At 38.6% G+C, this 22511-nt stretch overlaps 1 protein-coding gene across 1 annotated transcript in view; it reads left to right on the plus strand.

Moving 5' to 3' along the window:
* LOC114366076 (vegetative cell wall protein gp1-like) overlaps positions 1–21086 on the plus strand; it is a 139045-nt gene extending 117959 nt beyond the window's left edge. The window contains exons 3-4 of the mRNA XM_028322857.1: positions 19171–19199; positions 21043–21086. Coding sequence (XP_028178658.1) covers positions 19171–19191 — 21 coding nt within the window. The 3' untranslated portion in view covers positions 19192–19199; positions 21043–21086. The remainder of the gene's footprint in view (positions 1–19170; positions 19200–21042) is intronic.
* Positions 21087–22511: the final 1425 nt, after the last annotated feature.

The raw sequence follows: 22511 nt of genomic DNA on the forward strand, positions 1-22511 counted from the left end.
CAGAGCGTGGTTGGGTGTAGGCCAATTCCTCTATTTGCCTCTGATAAATTACGAGGATCATGTTCCTGTAAGGAGTTCTGAAAAGACTCTTATTGATGATGACAATTATTTAGGTATACCAACAAATTATGCAGCAATACAAGCCCTTAATACATTCTAAATATAGAACTTATTTGTATTCAGACTGCACGCCACCTACGGTCTATGATTTTCTTGGCAAACTTAATATTTGCCACCACGACACGTTTACAACAGTCTGCCACCAATTATGAGTTATTAGGAAACACGTTTCTTCTGAGCATTTCCTATATAAGTGGCTTAGGCTAAAATTACTGGCATTAGTATTATCGCATTTTACCTTACATAGTTGCAGTTCGTAAACAACATTATTTTAGAGCCCCTTACGTTAAATTAGATTGTGCCACTCGCAAACTACGTGTTGCCATGTATAGGCTCCAGCAATGGGCCTCGGCAATTTTGTAAATAGGGTATGGTAATAATCTGCTCGCAATAGACGTTCAGCTATTTCAATATCCTTAGCATTTACGAGTAATTTGCAATCAAAATTGCATTTATCAAATTCAACCAGAAATAGACCGTTCGATTCCAATGTAACCTGGTTCTATTAGTTTGCAAGGTTGTTTGTTTATTGGCGTGGACGGACTCTACAAGCATCTGGTTTGGTCAACCAATTTGTATTTAGTCATACTCATTTGAATCTATCAAGTGCTTTAGTAGTATCAGCTGTAACTTTGTAAATACTTTATGTCCACAAATAAGTATATAAATTAACAAACCCATGAATGGAAAAGCAGTTTTCCAGCAATTTTCGCGTGTACCAGCAATACATCATTTATTTTTATTATCATTTGACAAACTCTTACGATGTCTGTGTGATTGGAAATCGCATACGGCAGGTGTTCAAGATCAAGTGTGTGCCACATAAATTTTCTCCGCACATCAGTTTCACAAAGAGCCACTAAATCGCCAATAATCGAAACTTAATGGTATAGATTGTGCTAAACCTTTAGAGATATCCACGTCAATATAAGGTAGGATCAACTTTTATTGAAGGGTAAAGTGGCATCGTGACTTGAATGGGCCTGATGCGGCTCTTGGTGCTTTATAAATCGATATTGGCCTTTTTAGGAGAAACGCATCATGGTTATTGGACTATCCAGATGGAATGTTAAAAGGGGTGAATTGACGCGAGATGGATGTTATTTGCCAGCTTTTCTAAGTTTAGAGACATTATAGATATTATTGCAGTAAAGATAGTCTTTATAAAGTTGTATAAGTACACCTATTTAATGAACCTCCATATATGCCTGAGATAGCATAATCTGACTGACAGTTGAAGTACAGAATCATTTGTTTTTCGAAAAAACAGCTTGTTAATATTTACATAAAGAGGTTTGGGTTAAAATGGAAGGATGTTAGCTTGATAGTTCTTTGGCAGCTTCACCTCAAGGAACACTGGGTTGTCCTGGCCATTCCCATGTCATTACATTCCCCATCAATATTCCACTTTCAACAATTACTCGGCTCTGGGCTGCGGGTGCCCTCAGCATACTCGTACAAGTTATGTAAGGTAACTAAAATTTTTCACAAAAATGCGACCTAAGAGCGCTTTCACATTAGGGCGTTAGAAGCGCGACAGCAGCGCGGCAGCGGCGTTTTATAATGTGAAGGCATGCATCCGCTGTCACATAGTATAAAATTTTCGGCCGCGCGTCAGTCGCGCGTTTGTCGCGCTGCTAAATCGCCTAAATGTGATAGCGCTCTAAAACAAAAACGCAGCACCGATATCGGGGTTTTCTATCCCAATCTTTGGCGATTTCATCTCAAGGCACAATCATATTCAATGATCTTGTCTCCGATCATTCCCGATCATTACACCCCCATCTACGTCCCGTTTTCCATAATGTCCTGGCTGTGGGCTACGGGTGCCTCCGGGACACTCTGCTTAATAGATTTCTTCATTACACGACGTCAGATGTCGATATGTATTGCAGATATTACGCGCGGTAAATTATACTTTGTGCGGATACTTTGCGGTAGGGTTGCCGGGAAATTGAATCTTATTTCGTTTTTATATCGTTTAATAACTAATTAAGTCACAGCCCTGTTATTAGACTACGATCCAACTGGGAATCCATGCCCAGAAAGTGGAGATGATAAAAATTATCTTGTGTTATGATTATGTAAATTGAATAGGTTATGGTCTGCTCATTTATCAGGTGCAGCCCTTAATGAACCGCCATAGGCATGACATGTCTCAATCGGACGGAACACGATGACTTAACGGCTGATTATAATTGTTATGATTATTTAACTAGAAGTCTAATTTAGACCAAATATTTTGTTCGACGTAGAAGAGTTTTCTTCCATTGTTCTAGAAACATATAGTTTTTTATCTAAAAACATTAAGCTAAGGCTGGGTTGCACCATCTAACCTTAACTTTGACAAACGTCAAAAATCTGTCAAATTCCATACAAAAAGCACCAGTTATTGTCAATGCTATGGTTAAAATAAGGTGGTGCAACTCTGTCTAAGTATAATTTTACTTTGAAATGCTATTTTTAGTAACGCCTTTTAATAAAAAGGGCTTCTGTAAAGCTGGTGGCCCTCAATGCCCGTGGGCCGGCGGAAGATGTATAGAGTCGCAGATCTATCGTGGATCGATTAACGGTGTCTGTCCGTTCCTTGATCTACTCGTAAATCGTCCGCCGACGTGCGCGCGCGCATGCTGTGTGTTCGGTGGATGTTGTGGTTAAACATGTTCTAGGCTTTGATCTTTTAGATGAATAAATCATTGTATAATCTGCAAACAAACGTTTTGTAACGTTCGGTGATAATGTGAAAATATGGTTTTAGGTATAGGATCCAAAATTTTAACGTTCGCCTAGAACGAAACTTTGGGTTACCCCATATTCCAACCACCGTTCTGTTTATGAAACAATCTTCTCCTTTATTACGATCTGTTGAGAAGCTTATGATAATATTATGTCCAGTATGTCCACACAGGCGTGCCTGCGACATAACGAAAATTGTCAGTCACGAATTTTATATAGCGAAAAAATTACAACTAACCGAATTTGGACATTTTCGATGTAAACTTCTTGATTGGGACGAGATGATAATTCTTCGAAAACTGATCGTGAGAATGAAAAAACGTTTTACTACAATGGGGCATCATCAAGCAAACGTAAAGCATTATTATAACACATAACGCTGATACAGGTAGCACCAGAGAAAAATCGGAAAACTATTTAGAAATGTAGATTTGTATTAGGACGCACATCAACGAGGTTCACTACGGTATTAAGATTTGATGCTGATTAAAATCGGCTGTTCTCTCCTTGCTGTGGCTAAACTCACCGTGGCCGAAAGTGTACTCGGTTTAATGGTCGATAATTGTCGATCGCTATCGGTCGCAGACGCGGGCTCCTTCCTGCCCCGGGCAAGCCACTACATTTTGTCAATAATCTTACATAAGATAATTTGGAAGCCATACTATCAGACGTTGGGACGTTTCACCGCAGAAAAATGAGGTTACCCTGGTCAATTTTAGCGAAATCGAAGCTTGTATTTTATGTTAATGATGCTTGGATAATTCGGCCGTTGGCCTATCACGTACGTTCCTTGGTGTTGAGCATCCGTCTGGCATATCCTTCGTGTAAAGTTGAGGTTACATTTCCAAATTATGTGTAGTGTATGTATAGACATTACTTTATGTACTTCAAAAGCTTCCGGCCATACCTATTTAAAACGACAGTTTACCCTAGGCACACCTAAGTTATCGGTGATGATCAGATAGACAAGAATAACGAAGCAAAACGCCAATTTAATGGGTCCTGTATATCAACACCATTCTTATCGCCCCAGCTCGGGTTGCGTAATTGTTCACGTTGATAATTGGCGTTTGCGATGTCAGCCTCGCTCCGTATCGCGCAATCAGCTCGTCTTGACTGACAACTACTGTCGCAGTAGACGCCTGCAGCTCCCAACGCAACGCTGCTATGCAGAATTTCGACTTCATTAGCCACTTATCCCAAAGCTCTGTCACTTTTACCTTCGAATTCAAAGGCTTGTTTACCTTATAAGGAGTTGGTAAATAATTCAAGCAATCACTTCCCTTTGCACGCGTTTGATTTCACTCATTTAAAAACAGCTATCTGATCAATAAAACCGTTTGAAACATTGATATGCAAATTGCACTTCCCATGAGACCCGTGATTCCTGCGGCCGGTGAGGTCAGACACATTCGAGTTGCAGAAGAAAGTAAATTGGAAACCGTGACGTACCAGCACCGGGCGATTTGTAAACGTCACATTCGGGCATCTGCGCCGACCGGCGGAGATGATCTAAAGGACATTCCACGATACTAGAAGTCGGGTGTCACGATAACCTGGTCGGCGAGCGTCGGTGGCGTCTATACTCGCTTAATTTGCCTCAGATAGCGGCCATGATGGATGGCTTGACGCGCCGTGTGCGCCCGCGCAGCGCACGCCCTCGGTCAGAGGTTAAACGCCCACTTTGTGCACGATCCCTTCGTTGTATTGATTTTGCAGTCGATCACGACTGTAATCTCGTGAATATCTTTATATCTTTTAATACGTCGCAGAGCATAAATCCTCATGGACACTGTTGCCCCGCGGTGTAGGTGCATGACTTGAGGTAAGCAAAGGGAAATGTTTACCTGCACTTCGAGTGGAAATGCCTGCAATTTTCTTTATGACTACATTATCTAATGACGCTGCGGTGTATGCAAAAACGACAGCCTTTTAGCACACTATATGAAGGAAATTGCGAACCAACGGACCTTTACAAGTCATTACGATGCTTCTGCGCGGGTGACATGGATTCGGAGGAGGCGTCTATCGTTAACGATCCGCTATTAAACGACGTGACAGCCATCAGCCGATTCATATTCATTACGGATAATGATGTACCCGTTGGTATTGCATCGCATTACAAATTCGACGCATTGTAATTGTAGGAAGCATTAAATATTTAACAACGCCTCTTGATTTACAATCAGAACTGTGAGTCCAGCGGTCGTCCTGTTTTCCACTTCCGCGCGGTACACACCGAGTAATCTTTGTTCGTGTTTTTTAGTCGGACCTTTCTCCGGTGCCAATGGTTCGCCGTTTAAAGGATCGTATCTCGTTGACCCGTCGGATTTAAGTTTTTATTCGGCGAGTTTTCGCGGCAACGGTATCGCGCTCCAGTTGTTCGCGGCTTATGTCAGCCTATTGTTCTACCGTAACCCCGGCAACAGCGAGCGAAATGTTCGCTGATAAAATGAAACGATAAATTACGTTATGATGTCGACACAGTCGTTGCTACCGATTTTAATGTGTGTACGAGTTCAGAATTTACGGGCGCAATCGATAGGGGGCTTGTCGCGGATTGTATTTAAATCATTGTGTCATGTCTGTTTCTGTCTGTGGGCTAATTTGGCGATTGTGTTATGTTTTATGGTTTGTGTTTAGAAAGTTTAATGAGGTAGTTTGGGTTTGCGAATGCGGCGGCCACCCTCGTATCGGGGCGTGCGCGCGGTTATCTGCTTCCTCATGCAAATGATTGCAAATGGTCGCTTTCGTCAGTCCGCTGCAGTGATAGGTGGGAAGCGGGTATTGTGAACGCTCCGTTATTTCCTCAGTGGCTCCGGATTAAGCATTTATAGCTATAACTGTAATTTATGATTCACTGTTACGCGATCTGAAGCCTAGCACTGATCTGGAAACATTTGACGTTTACTTTCCAACCACGGTTATAACTGTTCAACTTTGCAATAAAGTGACGTTGCCAAGCGTGTTGATTGTCACACGCTGCCCTCTCGTAAATAAACCAGGCATAAACCCACTTACAAACGACCTACATTCCAATTTTTACCTCTAAAATTCTTGCGCTTAAAGGGAGATAAATCTCCCATTAACGAAATGCTCAGGTCCACAGTTTTATCTCGGCGAGCATTCACTTATCGCGAGCATTCGCCTTCTAGGTCGCGGCCTTCTTCCTTGACGGAGCGGTGACGATTCGCGAACCGCCATGTTCGTTATAATTGGAAAGTAAACGGATTCCGTAAAAAATTGATGTCGAATATAGGTACAGAGTTCAGATATACTGACGACGGCAGATCAAGGTAAACACTATGGCATCTTATTTCGACCTAATAGGGGCGACTATTCAACAAAAAAGCAGAGTCGGATATGCTGTCGACTGTATAGTAAATTTTTCAATTAATCAGTTTCTTTTATTGATATGATCTCGCGAAATCGTGCTGGCTGTATGGGGGTTTTCGAAAAGTTGGACTCACAATGCGGCCAAACGGACTTTGTGAAATTGTGGGACCATTTGGGATGGACCACAGACCTCGTCATTATTTGGGGAAGACAGTGGGTAATTTATGATGCACTAGCGGCCGCCCGCGACTTCATACGCGTGGATCCCGTTTTACCCCCTTAGGGGTGGAGTTTCGTAAAATCCTTTCTTAGCGGATGCCTGCGTCATAACATCTACCTGCATGCCAAATTTCAGGCCGATCCGTCTAGCTAGTGGTTTGGGCTGTGCGATGATAGAGATCACTATGTCAGTCAGTCAGTCACCTTTGATATAAAATATTTAGATTATACCGTTGGCTTTGATTATGTCAATAAGGCAGTTATGTTTGACAGTTCTGTTCTTAGAGAAACATATAATAGGTGGCAACGCACCTGTAACGCCCCTGGGTCTGCGGGTGTCTATGGGCGACGGTAATCACTTACCATCAGGTGATCCGTCTGCTCGTTTGCCTCCTATCACATAAAAAAAAAAAAAAAAATTTTTCTTACTGAAAAAATTCCTGCAGAGGAAATTTTGAAGATTATTCCCAAATCGCTCCTGCTTTGTTACAGTAGACTTGGCTAGATTTATTTTGCCCGCACTTGAGGAAACTGACCGTATCTCAGAATTCCCTTTCAAAGTGCCCTTGATGATAATCGTGTGCTAAGTGAATGCATTTTGCTGGAAACTAAGGAAAGTCTGCGGATCTTAAAGCTTTGTTCACAATAATATACTAACGGTAGCTATAGGTATTTAATTCTAGTTAGGTTTTAGATTTTAGTTATGGCACCATCTTATTTGAACTTTGACAAACGTCAAAAGTCTGTCAAACTCCATACAAAATGCACCGGTTATCGTAGTTACTGTTTCAGTTAGGTGGAGCAACTCAGCTTTAGTTTCTATGTAATTATGACTTTAGATGTAGAATAGATCCAATGATGGTCATTAATACGAGATATAAGTATTTAAAATACAAATTCGTTTTATGACTATCGTAGTCCAGAAAGACAATTGATAATTAATATTGGTTTAGGCTTTTAAGAAAGTTAGCCGTAATGTGACCTAGAGGTCAGGTCGTCAGGAAAAAAGTCCATCCTAAAAGTATCTAGGGTTATTGGATAAATAAAAACATGCAACCTTCAAAGGATTATTTTGTTACGATTCAAAATTGGATCGCTGGCCACGTATTAGTTTGAGTTTGGATTACATATTATAATAAGATAGATGATAGAAGGATACAGTTACGTGATTGGTATCCACATGGACCATCTCAACATGTGTGCAAACCCTATCCTGCAGATTGCTTATAACTAAACAAACGAGCATCACGATTGAGAAAGTGAAGGTCTCTACAAATAATAGAATTCCACAACCGAGCTGATAAGAACGTAGGGCGGAGCTGTAATCTGTCAACATCGGGCACAGAACTGAAAGTCAGAGAATGGGGACTGGTCGCGTTGGTACATGGATCCATTTGTCAATTTTCTTTGTTTAACTTCTTATCGTTTGGTCTAGAGGTGGTCCTGCTCTGAATGGTATCTGGTTTGGCCCCTTCATTTGAATAAGCAATGGTGGAATAGTGAATGCTTATCAATCCATGTAGGTAGACATGCTCAATGTTTAGGATGACGCCACGTAAGAAAATACCTAGTAGTATGTAAATGTTTATTACTTTTGTAAAAAGGTGATAATGTAGGCTTTTAAGTTATTTACTTTGAAAGCGTCGTGATCTTTTATTTCAAAATAATAGAAACAAACAGTCTGTGGCAACTAATTGGCATTTAAACGTAACTAAATACAACGAACTAGCGAATGCTAACTTATACTAATGTATGCTAATAAGTTGTCGTAAATCTATGATAAGTTAGGAGGAGCAAACCGGCTCAAAAACACAGACTCCAGCTAATGTGACCGAGGGTTATGAATCACGCGTTGAGAGGCCGTGGGCGCCCGCTTCCTGGCCCACCCACCCTACTGATATTTATAGGCTGCGCCAACAGAAACTGACAATTTTGCAAATGTCTTCTGTATACAGGGTGTAGGCTCTTTGGCACGTAGGTTCCTTGTGAGATGCGTGGCGTGTATTAAGGGCCTCCGTTGAAATTCGCGCGGGACTCTCCGTGGACTAGCGCGAGTTTAAGAGGAAAGGATTTATCAAATTTTGGAATGGGTGTGAAACGGGGCTCTCCAAAGTTTGTACGGAGAAACAAGATAAGTTAGTCTATTTTATTAGAAGCTTCACAGGAATACTAACCCCTGTCAATAAATTAATAAACATGTGCTTCAGGCATTTTTCAGAATTCATTCCCTAAAAGTTTTCACCTTGTGGGGGTGACAGCCTGAAAATAAACATGGGTATTTATTTGGTCGAGTAAGACTTTATGTACCAAAACGAAATTCAAGTGGGTTAAAGCAAAGGCAAAAGGCTTTCAGGCAAAAGCTAGTAACATAATAAAAATCAACTAGAACCGAGGTCCGAGGCTGAAGAGTATGTATCGTAACATTACTTCACTTTGCTAATGACGAAATCTCTAAATTGTGAAATTATTACTAAAAAATACTTAACTTCTGTGTAAATGTTATTAGGCTTTTTATGGTAGCAAAACTGCCAGGTTCTACTGGCGCTGAATATACAGGCCTATGACAAATGAACGGGCCGCGTATTTTAGATGCGAGCGACACGCAGACTCGACTGCTCGCTAATGATTTGCTTCCATAAATGGGGTAAAAGACACTGGGGGCATTTTAGTTTCGCACGGTTGTAGAAAGATGACGGTGTAGGTTTTAACGTGCGTATGCGCAGGCGCATCCATTTTTAGAACACGGCCCCTGTATTGCCAACACGAATAGAAGGTACTAAAAAGCGCTAAAATATATGTTTGAATAAGATAGAATGATAAAAGTTGCATACTCCATCATCACGAAAGAAATAACTAGTGTTATTAAGCGCCAAGTTTCATCGGAAACTGAAAGCCATTGCCGTAAAAACATAACCCACCTTCTGGCGCAGTCGGATAATTATGATTGAGCACTGAACACACAAACTTTCAATAATAACAGTCATTAACAGGATAAGGTAATCCAAAGTTGCATCTGACTCTAAAACCGGTATTCCTTCAGCTCAACAAGTTACATAGTCACCAATAAAAACATCTTTCTTTGACAGATTGATCGGTTATGACATCGTACCGTTTATCCTCGTACCGTGAAAACGGAATGACATTCGATAAATTATAAATGTTAATTTGAAATGATTAGCCATGGTAAATTTAACCTTTAAAATAATTGGTCGCATCGAATCACAAATGACGTGGTTATCGAGCGGAGATGAGTGCGGCCCTAGAGACATTTTTCGCCGGCCATGGTGAGGCGAAATTATAGGCTTTTTACAAGTTAATGCAGCAATAAATAGGCGATAAACATCGGAGGCTGGTAGCCGTAGCACGCGCTTAGGCGGTGTGGTGCAAGTAACACGTTGTGAGCGTTTTGAAGGAGATTTTTTAAAGCCTGAAACTGACAGTTTTTTTTTATGGGACAAAAGGCAAACTAACATACGAATCACCTGATGGTAAATGATTACCGTTGCCCAAAATATCTTATTATCACCACTCTAGCGTCAAATAATTCGTGACACAGACATGATATGAAGCTGACTGTACCTACGAAAATCATATGAAATAGGTCTGAAAAAAAAAGTTCTCTTCTTATACCTGCTTCTAGTATAAGCCTATAATTTTACTAGGCAAATATTATGTCACAAAAAATAAGGTTTTCCTCCAAACTGCATTTAGAGATAAGATACGACACACAATTAATTTTGCTATCAAAAAACATCGTTCCACTTGGCAAATAACTACAATAGGTACGTCTCATTGTCAACTGACCGAATGATATAGTTTGTTAAGCAAATATTATCGGATATAAACAATAAATTAATTAATGCTATAGTCTGATCTGCGTGCTCGCACACTCGCTGCGGGCGCCCGTCGCACAGTCGCGACAGCAATATAATTACGCGCGAGCGATAAGGATGGGTAGCTTGGGGTCATTGGACAAAATTCTACGTGCTCACAAACCGTGCTTTATATCTATTTACTTCTTATGTTTTAAAAATTTGTAGAGCTCTCTTGACTTGTACCACACGCAAGGCGCTGCAAAGCCCAGTAGCGAGCTACTTTCTCTGGTTGGCTGGGAACACGAATTTCGACTAATAGTTTGAATTATTATTGCTCCACTATATGTAGTATATGCCATGCAGTGATTGCGGTGAAAGGAATCCGATGCAGTAGCATTGTGGCCAGTAAAGGTTAGATTATATTGGAGGGCTTTGCTTTGGTGATCATCGGACTGGTAAGATTAACGGTCTTGTATGCGTTGTTAGTTGTTCGTAGGGTTTGTTAGATCATACAAGTATATTTTGTCCTGTTAGTAGACAAGTCCACATTGTAAGATAGAAGGACATGATTAAATAAGGGCTGAAGGGTCATCATATTAGCTAAACGTTTTACGCCATAATAAAGACGACGTTTGGGAGTGCGACATCATGCTAAATAGTATCCTGTTCTTAAAAACCAAAATTTGGAAATATCGATTGCCTTTGGTGGGAATTGAACCCTCAACTGTTCGCCTGGCAGACGACTTGTCAGCTGAGCTATGAAGCCATTGGTAAGCCTGACGAAATTTTCGCTTGCGTTGTTTCATCAATGCTTCATGCATTTTCCAGTTGAAAAAAAAAGGGTAACGAAGTTTTCGCTTGCGTCGTTTCATCAATGCAGGGTAAAACAGTCGATTTTCTCAAGTTTTAAAATTAGTTTCAGATAAGTTTAGCATCTTTAATGCAAAATTCCTAATAACGATCTTTGTAAGTGTTTATAAAATCTAGTTCATACCAACCCTGTTCTACAATCACCTTTTCCGTGCCCTAAGCCGCTTATGCTCAGCATTACTTCAGATATTCATTATACAGGGTGGAAACGATAAGTGATCTCACTCGATTATTATTCCTAAACTATACAAGATATCAAAGAACTAGTTACTGATCCTGAAAGTGCTTCATGATCTCTATCAAACGGTACTAATAATAGGTTACAAAATAAACTGGATCTATCCGAAAAATCAATGTTTTCAGCTTGCAGACATTTGGTACAGCCACATAATATTAAAAACTACACAAGATATCGCAAAACTGGTTACTGATCCTAAAAGTGCTTCACGAGCTCTGTCCAACGGTATCAATAAATAGGTTACAGAATAAGCTCGTGCTCGTGAAGCACTTTCAGGATCAGTAGTCTAGGGATAATCGAGTGAGATCACTTATCGTCTCCACCCTGTATATCGTCTGAATATTCATCTATACAGGGTAAAGTGATAAACTGCATCGTAGGCAGCGACAAGTATTAGATAATTGCACAAAGGAGTATTTTATATCCCGTGGGCACTTTCAACGCTACAATAGAAATCCGATGCTAACACAGATCAAGATTTTGAGGTTTATACCGTGCTGGTCCGAGTCCGAGGCGACGACGAGATGTCGACGAGACGTGTACGAGACGTGAATAAAATTATTCTTTTGGGTTCCTATGAAACGCCTATAATGTAATGAAAGACTTATTTTCGTCATTGAAATAAGTACAACTAGTAATCTTCTCTAGGATTATAAAGAGGAAAGATTTGATTGTTTGTTTGCATTGAAAAAGCTCCAAAACTAATGGACTGATTTGAAAAATTCTCTCACCATTAGAATCTTACATTATTATTTCTGATGAACATAAGCAGTACGAAGTTCGCCGGGTCAACTAGTTGAAGAATCAAATATTTTTCCAATTATGCTTATCCTTATCATCCAGGCCAGGAGTCAACTCTATGATTTTCTTAAGTCTCATCGTCGTCGTGACCTTAAGAAACTACGCATCTATTTACCTATTTACTTTTGCAACAGTAGACATGTTTTCGTTTCCAAAACATCTTAACCTCTTAATAATTTCTATCCAATTCCATTTCACGTCTCGTCCGCGCCCGGACCGGCACGGACGGTGTAAATCGTCCTTTTATCGCGAAGAAAGCGACTTCGTGCTTCACAGCCGTAAGTTCGTAACGTTACTATTTTATTGCTCCGGCGCATAAATATCCGATGGACTCCGATCCGTTTCCGTCCAGAGCGGATCACGTGCGCGTGGGTGAGACGCGAAAGTGTACGTAAAAATATAGTGCAATGGACTAAGGATATTAATGGAGGTTTACTGTAATAGTAGGTTGTAATAGACGACACGGTTGAGTGGTTAAAGAGTTGTAGTAGTAGCTACATGATTTTATGGTTGTCGCTTTAATAGCATTTTTTATGTGCGGCACTTTGTCAAAATATTGCGTTAGAGGAGAGGAGAAAGAGGAGAGTAAAGGAGATAAATTGCTCCAAAGATTATGTGATAATAAAGAATGTAACTGTAATAATGTGTATAATTTATTTAAAACATGTCATCATGTCTTTTGCTCTTTTTCATCCTGGATGGTAATACCTTATATTGGCGATCTGAGTTTGTTGCGGCGCTTCTTCTCAGCACTTGGCAAATGTTTGTCTCAAAGCGCTGGTAGGGTAAAAAAGAATGAGACATGTATAGGCATAAGAGCATTTGACGATTTGTAAGTACTAATTTTAATTAGTCTAAAGTTCTAAACAAATAAAGATAATTTAGATTTTGACATGATAATGACCTAAATAACCCTCTAATAAATTGCTATGAATGTAGCTTCCAAAATATCGAGAATTTTGTTAAATAGTGCTAAAATTAGCAAAGTTCTACCATCAACTCAGCCCTAGCATCATTGTGTGAGGTCTCACGCGACCGGACCGCTGACCATCAACGACTACCCGACTTACTGGTCATAATCGGAGTCGGAACTTCCTCGTAATGTTCCCGAGTGACAACCAGTCTGCAGGGAAAATGGCTTTTAGAACACAAATGCAAGGAAAAACCGTAGAAACTGCTCATACGACTTTCAAAGGCACCAAAGCGAGGTGAGGAGAAAAGATGTGTTTGTTTCCGAACCGAAGCTGAGCGGAGAGGATGTGAAAATGTGGAAATGCAGTTGGTATTTCGAACAAATCTCCTCTCCGCTTTGGTGAAAACCCGGCCTAAGGGCTCTTTTGGGTTTGCTTATTTTATACGCACATTGATTGAACATATTATCTAACACAAGTAAGGTGAAAAATACTATTTACAGGAAAGGTAACTTAGGACTCTATTTTCTTTCTAAGATTTGCCCACTTCTAATGTGAAAATCATTTGTCTCTATGTTAGATTGAGAGTTTACCCAATCTATTTTACTGAATATCAATGATTTTTTACTCGACTGAGAAAGAAGAAGGATTATTCACAAAGTACTTTGTGTAGGTACTCCATTGGGATTTTCATAGAGCCTTCTTGATTAAATTGGTTTATTTTGTCGTTTACGAAATAGGTTTAGTTAGTCGTGAACAGGTGGTTACCTGTTATTTAACTCATCTACGCTTTTACCGTTCCCTTATTAGAAACCCCAGACTAGTTTTATTGCACCAATTAATAACTCCGTGAAAAACTCTTCTAATGATCAGAAGGCATGTTATGAATCGCATTACGTTTTTAATAACATTTCTATGAAGGAAACAGTTAAATACTTGTCGCCATATGTGATAGTTGGCTCTTTATGGAGCGATATGTCTTACTATGAAATAACTTGGATAGTTTTCTCAAATAATTGCAATTTAATTAATGGTTGAGTGCTTTTTCTTATTCTGCTATCCCTGGGAAATCAATTATCACGATTAACATTAATTATGTATCGTCTAAAGACTGTTGTTAAAACATATGTACAAAATATAGCCTAAAACTGAGCAGACAGGGCATATATTTAATTATTTACCTCTCTCAAAAGCTTTTACCCCTTGTGGTACCAAAACATGCGATCGTTGAATATTTAGTAAGAAACAGCAGCCCCTACACGTTGCCAAATAGTAAGATCATAATATTTTGGCTCAATTTGATGTTAGGTAAGTTCATCTAATAAAACCCAGCGACTCCTTTTAAGAGCGTGCGATAAGATATTTGTATAAAATAAAAGCAAAAGCGTCCCTTAGAGAATTGTTTAAAGAAATTGGCATCCTCACGGCCGCTTCACAGTACCATCTTAAACTGTATTCTATTTATTCAACAAAATATTAATGAATTCAAAAAGAAAAGTGATATTCACCAAATTAACACTAGAAATAAAAATAAATTGGCTATACCCGCTTTTAGACTAAATAAAGTGTTTGCCACTTTTATCGGACAAGGTATCCATTTTTATAACAAAGTCCCTGATAAATATAAAGAGCTACCGTATAATAAATTTAAAGGTATAGTTAAAGATCACATGCTTAAAAAAGCTTATTATACAACTCGTGATTTTCTTAATGATAAGTCATCCTGGGAGTAGGATTATGGTCCTCTCGTGCTCGCACTAAAAAGAATTAAAATGAAAAGTAATGTATAAACTAATAATAATTTCTCAAATGTTATAGTGTCATGCTTCTCAATCTGGACTGTTACTTAGCTTTATTATTAGATTTTTTTTAAAGAGATAACTTGGAATTGACATTCTCACTAAAATGTCTCTGGGGTGGTGGCGTAGTGAGGCGGGTCGTTACATTCCCTCTAATATGGTCGAGTGAAGCGATGGCTGGTTCACTCGTCATGTCTGTGAACAGGCGCTGCTTTNATATCGATAAATCATACAGCAAGCAGAGGTTGGTAACCCTCGCGACTGGCACTTAGTCAAACAGGCGTTGTGCGGCCGGCCCACACGACACGCGTCGATCTGATATCAACGACGATTATACGACGGCCGATCTACATCTCGGAATATCGATATGATCGCCCGATGATACGAGCTGGTTCTAGTCCGGCCGTTTCTGAGAAGTGTCTGAACTAGAAAGTCGATCATTAGTATTGTAGTTAGTATAATTTTCATGCAATGTTCTCTTGATTTTAAATGTACTTATTCTCTACAAAATGACACGATATTAAAAGTATGAAAATGTTACTACAGGACGCGTAGTTTGGTTGAAGCTTTAGTCCGTTTGCAGAACCGCACACACCGGCCATAGATATACATGGCCGCTGGGACAGGATAGTTCTTGAGTGGCGACCACGAGCCGGAAGACGTAGCATGGGCAGTCCTCCCACTAGGTGGACCGACGATCTGGTGAAGGTCGCGGGAGGCGCCTGGATGCGAGCGGCGCAGGACCGGTCTTTGTGGAAATCCTTGGGGGAGGCCTGTGTCCAGCAGTGGACATCTTTCGGCTAAAACGAACGGAACGAACGATTTTTTGATGTAGGTTAAAAATGACAATTATCAACAGTTAGAAATTAAATAAGTTTAATTTGAAAGAGGCATTCGTTTCATTATAATATGGCACTGCCCATTTGCCTCTAAAATCCCCCTCACATTATTCATTCTTAGTACTTGCCCATTTCATGTTGATGTTTTTGTGCCTTTGTTTCCTGTATGCTTATTGCTTATGTTAGGTTATGTTAAGAAATGAATTGGCAATTTTTTGTTAAAACTTGAGTAAGGATAATGTGTGTATTTATTAACATCAATATAATGTATTTGAATATTTTAAACCGTTTGAGACCCTTATTTTTATCCACTTTCTCACTTCCCAGTGAGTGTCCAATGAATGGGAAAGAACTTTGTGATTTTAATTAGTTAAGAAAATGCATACCCGAAAACATCGACTAATTGTGTTTTTTCTCTCTTACAGGTAAGCAGAATATAGCCTTCTGACCTCCATATTAGTAAGTAAATGCAGGTTTTTTGGGTTATTTTATCAACGTTAAAATCTTTTNTTACTAAATGCTCGCATGTGTATCACGTATCTCTGAAAAACCTCTGAAAGAAAAATATGTAAGTAACGAAGGGCTGAATGACGTCATTATACCTCACCACACACATTCATAGATCTCAAAGCGACGTCATATTACACGCCATTCCCCGCACTTGAGAAATCTGCAGCTATTCATATGCGGATCCTGGCATCCGCGTCATGGCCCTAATTATTTCTCTTGTATGAATATGAATTTCTTTTCACACACGACCTTCCTGAGTCTAATATAATTTACCTGACAATGGCAGCTGCCATAAAGGCTTATTGTGCCCTTTATTTTAGGGTTATCAATATTAATTTTCGAATGAAATTGCTCTTTAAAATTGTTTAACTCAAATCTTTCTTGCAGTTGGATAATAAAAAGCTAACGCTTACTAGTTTTTTTTTGTTCAAATAATAGCTCTGTATCTACCTGTTTAAGACCTCGTTCACGTAAATTAGGTTTCCCAATATGGTTTTGGAACTTTAAATGGCATCATATGAGTGAAATTTCCAAACAATTGTGCCCTCATCGAGCCAGATTCGAGAAAAATCATTTTGGTGAAGACTATTATTTTAATAAAATCACTATCGAGTTAGAAGATACTGTTGGTGATAATGTTTGCCCAAGAAAACTCTACTTATCAAAATTACTCAGGTTTAGTTGCAATTACAATCCTTTGTCAACCCTACACGTACTCAACGGAGCACGTTCCATATTTTTTGAGCCTCAATAAATTAATGCACGCTTCACAATTTGCATCTTCCATTGTTTCTTAAATCCGTAATTCCGATTGTGCTCGCCATTGTCGAATTGTTTCTGAATTCCATGGGCATTTTGTGTTTTTGTTTGCATTTCTGCGGAGCACTGTGTGCTTCTTGACATATTTCATTGAAACCGAACAATGTAAACGACGAAATTTAATGTCGTGTTTTAATATTAAAATGAGTTTTTGTATTCCATGATCTGTCTTGTTAAATAATGGCTTTATTGAGACATGAATAAAGCTCGGTACAATGTCGTACTCAAGTACCGATTGCAACTTTGTTGCTCAATTATCTTATTGGTGGCTAGCACAATCATAAAATATAGGTAACTAGCTTTTGCCCGCGGCTTTACCCGCGTGAACTTAAGTTTGTCACAGATCGTCATAAATTATAGCCTATATGTTATTCTGCGTTATAAAGAATAATACTGTAAAGGTTCATCAAAATCCGACCGTAGTTTTTGCGTGAAAGAGTAACAAACATCCATCCAGACATCTAGACATCTAAACATTCGCATTTATAATATTAGTAGGATTAGTAAGATTATAATATTAGTAGGACTAGTAGAAGAGCCCTCAAGAGACGAAAATGGTTGCTTTCAAATAAAGAAAAGGAAGCAATGGATTTTTTCAAATTCATACTTCTATTTATGACCAAATCACGTTCATGACACGGTCTTACAATACATTAATCCACTTCACACAAATCTAACTTCATACCATATTTTAAGCTTGCTACTAAATTTTGTTCTCCATCAAGTTAACTAATACAGCTCATTGCCAGTCATACCGTGTAAAAGCTCAATACAGCTAGCAGGGTTGGGAATGCCCAACCCTACCATTACTGACCCATTTTAGTGCCCCATATACCCGACCTATCCTTGTGCTTTCCGATTCACCTCGACCTTGGATCAGATACGCAGTTTTATGACTCAAAGGCCAGGTTAAAAGCTATTGTTACGAGGGAGGCGAGTTTGAGTGCCTCAATTAGTTTTATAGAGCTAAGAGCGTTATCGTAATTTTATTGGAAGCCGTCAGGAAAGTGATGACTTATATTGAATTCTAAAGTAACTTTAGAGTGCCTTAGACTTGGCTTATAGCAATTAAATTTCGTTATCTGTAAGACTAAGAAGCAATGAACAAGTAGAAGATGTTACTTTGTGTTATATAACATTGTTTTTTGCCCCCCTAGTTCACGGTCCAATGATCTCAAAAAGATATAATATCTGTTGACTGCCATAGGTTAAAATCGTAATGACAATAACTAAGTCATGTTTATGCATATCAGAAAAATTCTATTAGTCAAAATCTACAGTTTTAAATGTGTACCTGTGCCTACCTTTACTATGGCTGAATTCTCATTCACCACTACTAACGAAATGGTCTTACATTTACTAACCGATAGAGAAAGGAATATTCTGTACCTACATAATTCATAGAGCAAAAGCTCTGATTCATAGACAATAAAAGCTTTTATGAAAGCTTTCCGTTTTCCTCGCTAATCAATACGGCCGTGACCGGGCAGTGGCGAGGAATGTGACCTTCACACGAACGCGTTACCGTAGTTTTGAATATACAGGCATTAAGGCTTTTTCCAATAAGTTTGAACGTTTTGAGCCGGACGTTAAGCTCCAACCAAACCAACGCGTGCAGATCGCCATCGCCGACGCTATCATAGGCCAATGACAGGACGCGCGACCAATGACAATGCGTAGTTTGGTTGAAGCTGTGTAGTGTGTAGTCCGTTTGCAGAACCGCACACGGAAAATTGTATGACGATTGCGTTGTAATAAACAAAAAAAGTCGAATTGAGAACCTCCTCCTTTTTTATGTCAGTTAAAAATGAAATAAGTTTAATTTGAAAGAGGCATTCATTTCATTATAATATAGCACTGCCCATTTTATGCATTCTTAGTTCTACTTGCCTATTTCATGTAGATGTTTTTTGTGCCTTTATGTTTGCTTATGTTAAAAAATGAATTGTCAATTTATTTTTAAAACATAAGTAAGGATAATGTGTGTATTTATTAACATCAATAGAATGTATTAGAATATTTTAAACCTTTTAAGATCCTTTTTTTTATCCACTTTCGCACTGTCCAGTGTCCAATGAGTGGGAAAGAACGTTGTGATTTTTAATAAGAAAATGATACCTGAAAACATCGACTAATTCTGTTTTTTCTCTCTTACAGGTAAGCAGTATAGCCTTCTGACCTCCTTAGTAAGTAAATTTAAGTTTTTAGGTTATTTTATCGACGTCAAAATCTTTTTTTTTAACGGACAGGCTCATCTGGTCTAGTCACTACTATACAAAGGACTCCCAAAAGATTTTTGTTTACATATCAATAAATCATTACGTAACAAAATATTACTCCTCCAACTCCATCTAATGCATAGCCACATCTATGTACACATCATTATTGCATCTTATCTACTGACCGTACATCCATTACGGTTGTCCCGTGACCACCGCAATCTAATATCGATAAATCATACAGCAAGCAGAGGTTGGTAACCCTCGCGACTGGCACTTAGTCAAACAGGCGTTGTGCGGCCGGCCCACACGACACGCGTCGATCTGATATCAACGACGATTATACGACGGCCGATCTACATCTCGGAATATCGATATGATCGCCCGATGATACGAGCTGGTTCTAGTCCGGCCGTTTCTGAGAAGTGTCTGAACTAGAAAGTCGATCATTAGTATTGTAGTTAGTATAATTTTCATGCAATGTTCTCTTGATTTTAAATGTACTTATTCTCTACAAAATGACACGATATTAAAAGTATGAAAATGTTACTACAGGACGCGTANTATCAGATTTTATAACTAGATTTTTTTTCAAGCTTTTTCCTTTTTACTTCCAAATCTTAAACAAAATAATGAATCGAAATTTAAGCAGTACCCAAATCTTGGGTGCAAGTCTGAAACATAGCCATAAGAAACACCCAGACAATTTTGCAACAGAGCAAACACAACGTAACATTTAAGCCCCTTGCGCTCATCTGCATAAATCCATAAGCCTGTCTGGCGCTGAATAAAACAACACCTCGCATTTATCGAGACAGTGCATCGAACGATTATACAACGCAACCTCTATCGATAACGCAACGGTTGCGTCACTATAATAATTGTGTTAGTGCTGCAAAAATGTATTCTTTTTTTTTATCGATTGTTCCTTAATTGGGCTCAAAGTATAATGTTTTTGTAAGAATTTTGGAATAAGCAGGAGGCATCTGTCATATTATTAATATCATGATTTACAAGTAACTGTTTTAAAAAAGTACACAATTCTACGACTACTTGTCTGAGCTTTGGGACTCCGTGCAAAGTGCTTGTGAAAAATGGTAACAACGCTAATGTAGAGTCGGGTATAATATAACCAATTTCAATCAAGCCAGCCAATTATTAAACGATTAAACAATTCAGCAAATAAAAGTAACTCTACCCGTTAGATTTGCATAAAAATGCGTCATTTGAATATGTACTCGTATACGTACGTACGATACTAATCCTACGACTGCGATTCGATTGTATATTTTTTTGTCTCATCACTAGCTATCGCGGATAGCCGTGTCAATGACCCGAGTCCTAATCGTTTTGTAATATTTTTTTCAATATGTCATAGTCAAATGCGTATGTAAAGCTGTGGGTGTACAGTTAAACGTAATTTAATAGCTCAGAGATGGAGAAAAAAACGTTGTGCGTGTCTTTTTAACCCTTTTGTGTATTTGCGCCTCGGAGAAACGTGTATCAATTACTTTAATTACAACAGCTTTGTTCTTTTGAACTATCTTATTTAATTAGACCACAATTTTAAAGTAAATGTTTTTCTCTAGTATGTAAAAATTCAAAACTTACTACCGACTAGCTGCTCGCCTATGTTCATCAGAAATACTCGCAATGTAGGGTTTTAATGGTGAAATATTTTTTCAAATATGTCCCAGTAGTTTCAGAGCCTATTCAGTAATAATAGATGATCCTTTTGAACATAATCAAAACTCTCTAAGATAGTCTTTCTATATGATGATTATTAAATTTACCTTGTTTTTATTTACAGCTGTCCTGTTGCCTGAAGTGCCTGCCCATTACATCCAAACCTATCCCGATACCCCCCAGAACTACCAAAAATATCGTATAAACTAAAGAATAATGTAATTTGTTTGTTACTAATGTAAATAAAAGTGATTTTCAACCGACTTCAAAAAAGGAGGAGGTTCTCAATTCGACCCGTATGTTTTTTTTTTTTTTTTTTATGTTTGTTACGCGATAACTCCGCCAATTATGAACCGATTTGAACAAATCTTTTTTCGGCGTATAGGTAATATCTCAAGGGTGGTCCCATTTAAATTTAATAATAGAAAAAACAACCCCCAAGGGTGGAAAATTGGGGATGAACTTTTTTATACGCAATATCTCCGCCGATTATAAATCAATTTGACCGATTATTTTTTTGTTGAATAGGTATTATCAAAAGGGTGGTATCATGCGAATTTGAAGAAAATATTTCACCCCCAAGGGTGGAAAATTGTGGATGAACTTTTTTATACGCAATATTTTTAATTTTTAGTTTTTTTTTGTGTTCACGCATTTGAAGTCGGTTTTATTTTTTTTTAAAAGTTAATTATTAATATGCAAATCTAATTTATTTAAAAAAAAATGAGAGGAGTCAATGTTTGAAATAAAGTAAGCAGACTGGGGGAGGCCGTCCTATGCCTGAAATGATGATGATGAAGCACACTTTTCATTCGAACCCCAATTCCAATACCAGATTTAAAAAAAACATAACCATGAATAGTTCTTTCATTGCCTTTAATTTAAATAAAATAAAAATAAATATCCTTAGACATTTTACACTGCGCTTCTAGTCCCAAACTAAGCAAAGCTTGTACTATGTTAAACTTTTGGACCTGTCCCCACTAACCATTCCAAAAAAGTTCTCTACTGCAAAAACAAAGACATATTTTTTCTTGAAGTGAACGGCACTTTAATTAGATAGTGTTATAAACTAATTAAATCATAAAAACCCAATTAAATCGACAATGATTATCGTTCACACGGAATCAATTTCATGGAACCTAATTATAAACCTAGACAAATTAACTGTCTTTGTTTCCAAGACCAGTTTATGTTGAGCCTTAGTTTCCTTTGACTGTTAGGTTTTATTCGTGTGTTTTCGAGTATAGCGAGAAAGAGCGGGTCTAGTTATGTTGGGCTTTCTAATTATGCATACTTCCCACGCCGCCCCCACCCTTGTATAATGGGATTAGATTGAGGAGGGTCGCTTCTTACCTTCTGGATCTTCTTTCTTTCTTCTGGATCGCTTGGTATCACACCATCCAGGGAAAGCAGGTGTGTCGGACTGGTCGACTCGAGATCTGAGGAATGCTGGTTCGGACCCCGCCGCCGCGCTGATATATTGTGGTTAACCTACTCGTGATACAAGCGAATTTAGCTTAGCACGAAGGACCTCTTGATATCTCTGAAATAAAAAAATAAAAGCTTGCAAATGTTACGCCAAAGATTAAC

The sequence above is a fragment of the Ostrinia furnacalis genome, unplaced genomic scaffold (assembly GCF_004193835.3).
Source record: "Ostrinia furnacalis isolate ACB-3 unplaced genomic scaffold, ASM419383v2 OfSCF0526, whole genome shotgun sequence".
Lineage (NCBI taxonomy): Eukaryota > Metazoa > Arthropoda > Insecta > Lepidoptera > Crambidae > Ostrinia > Ostrinia furnacalis.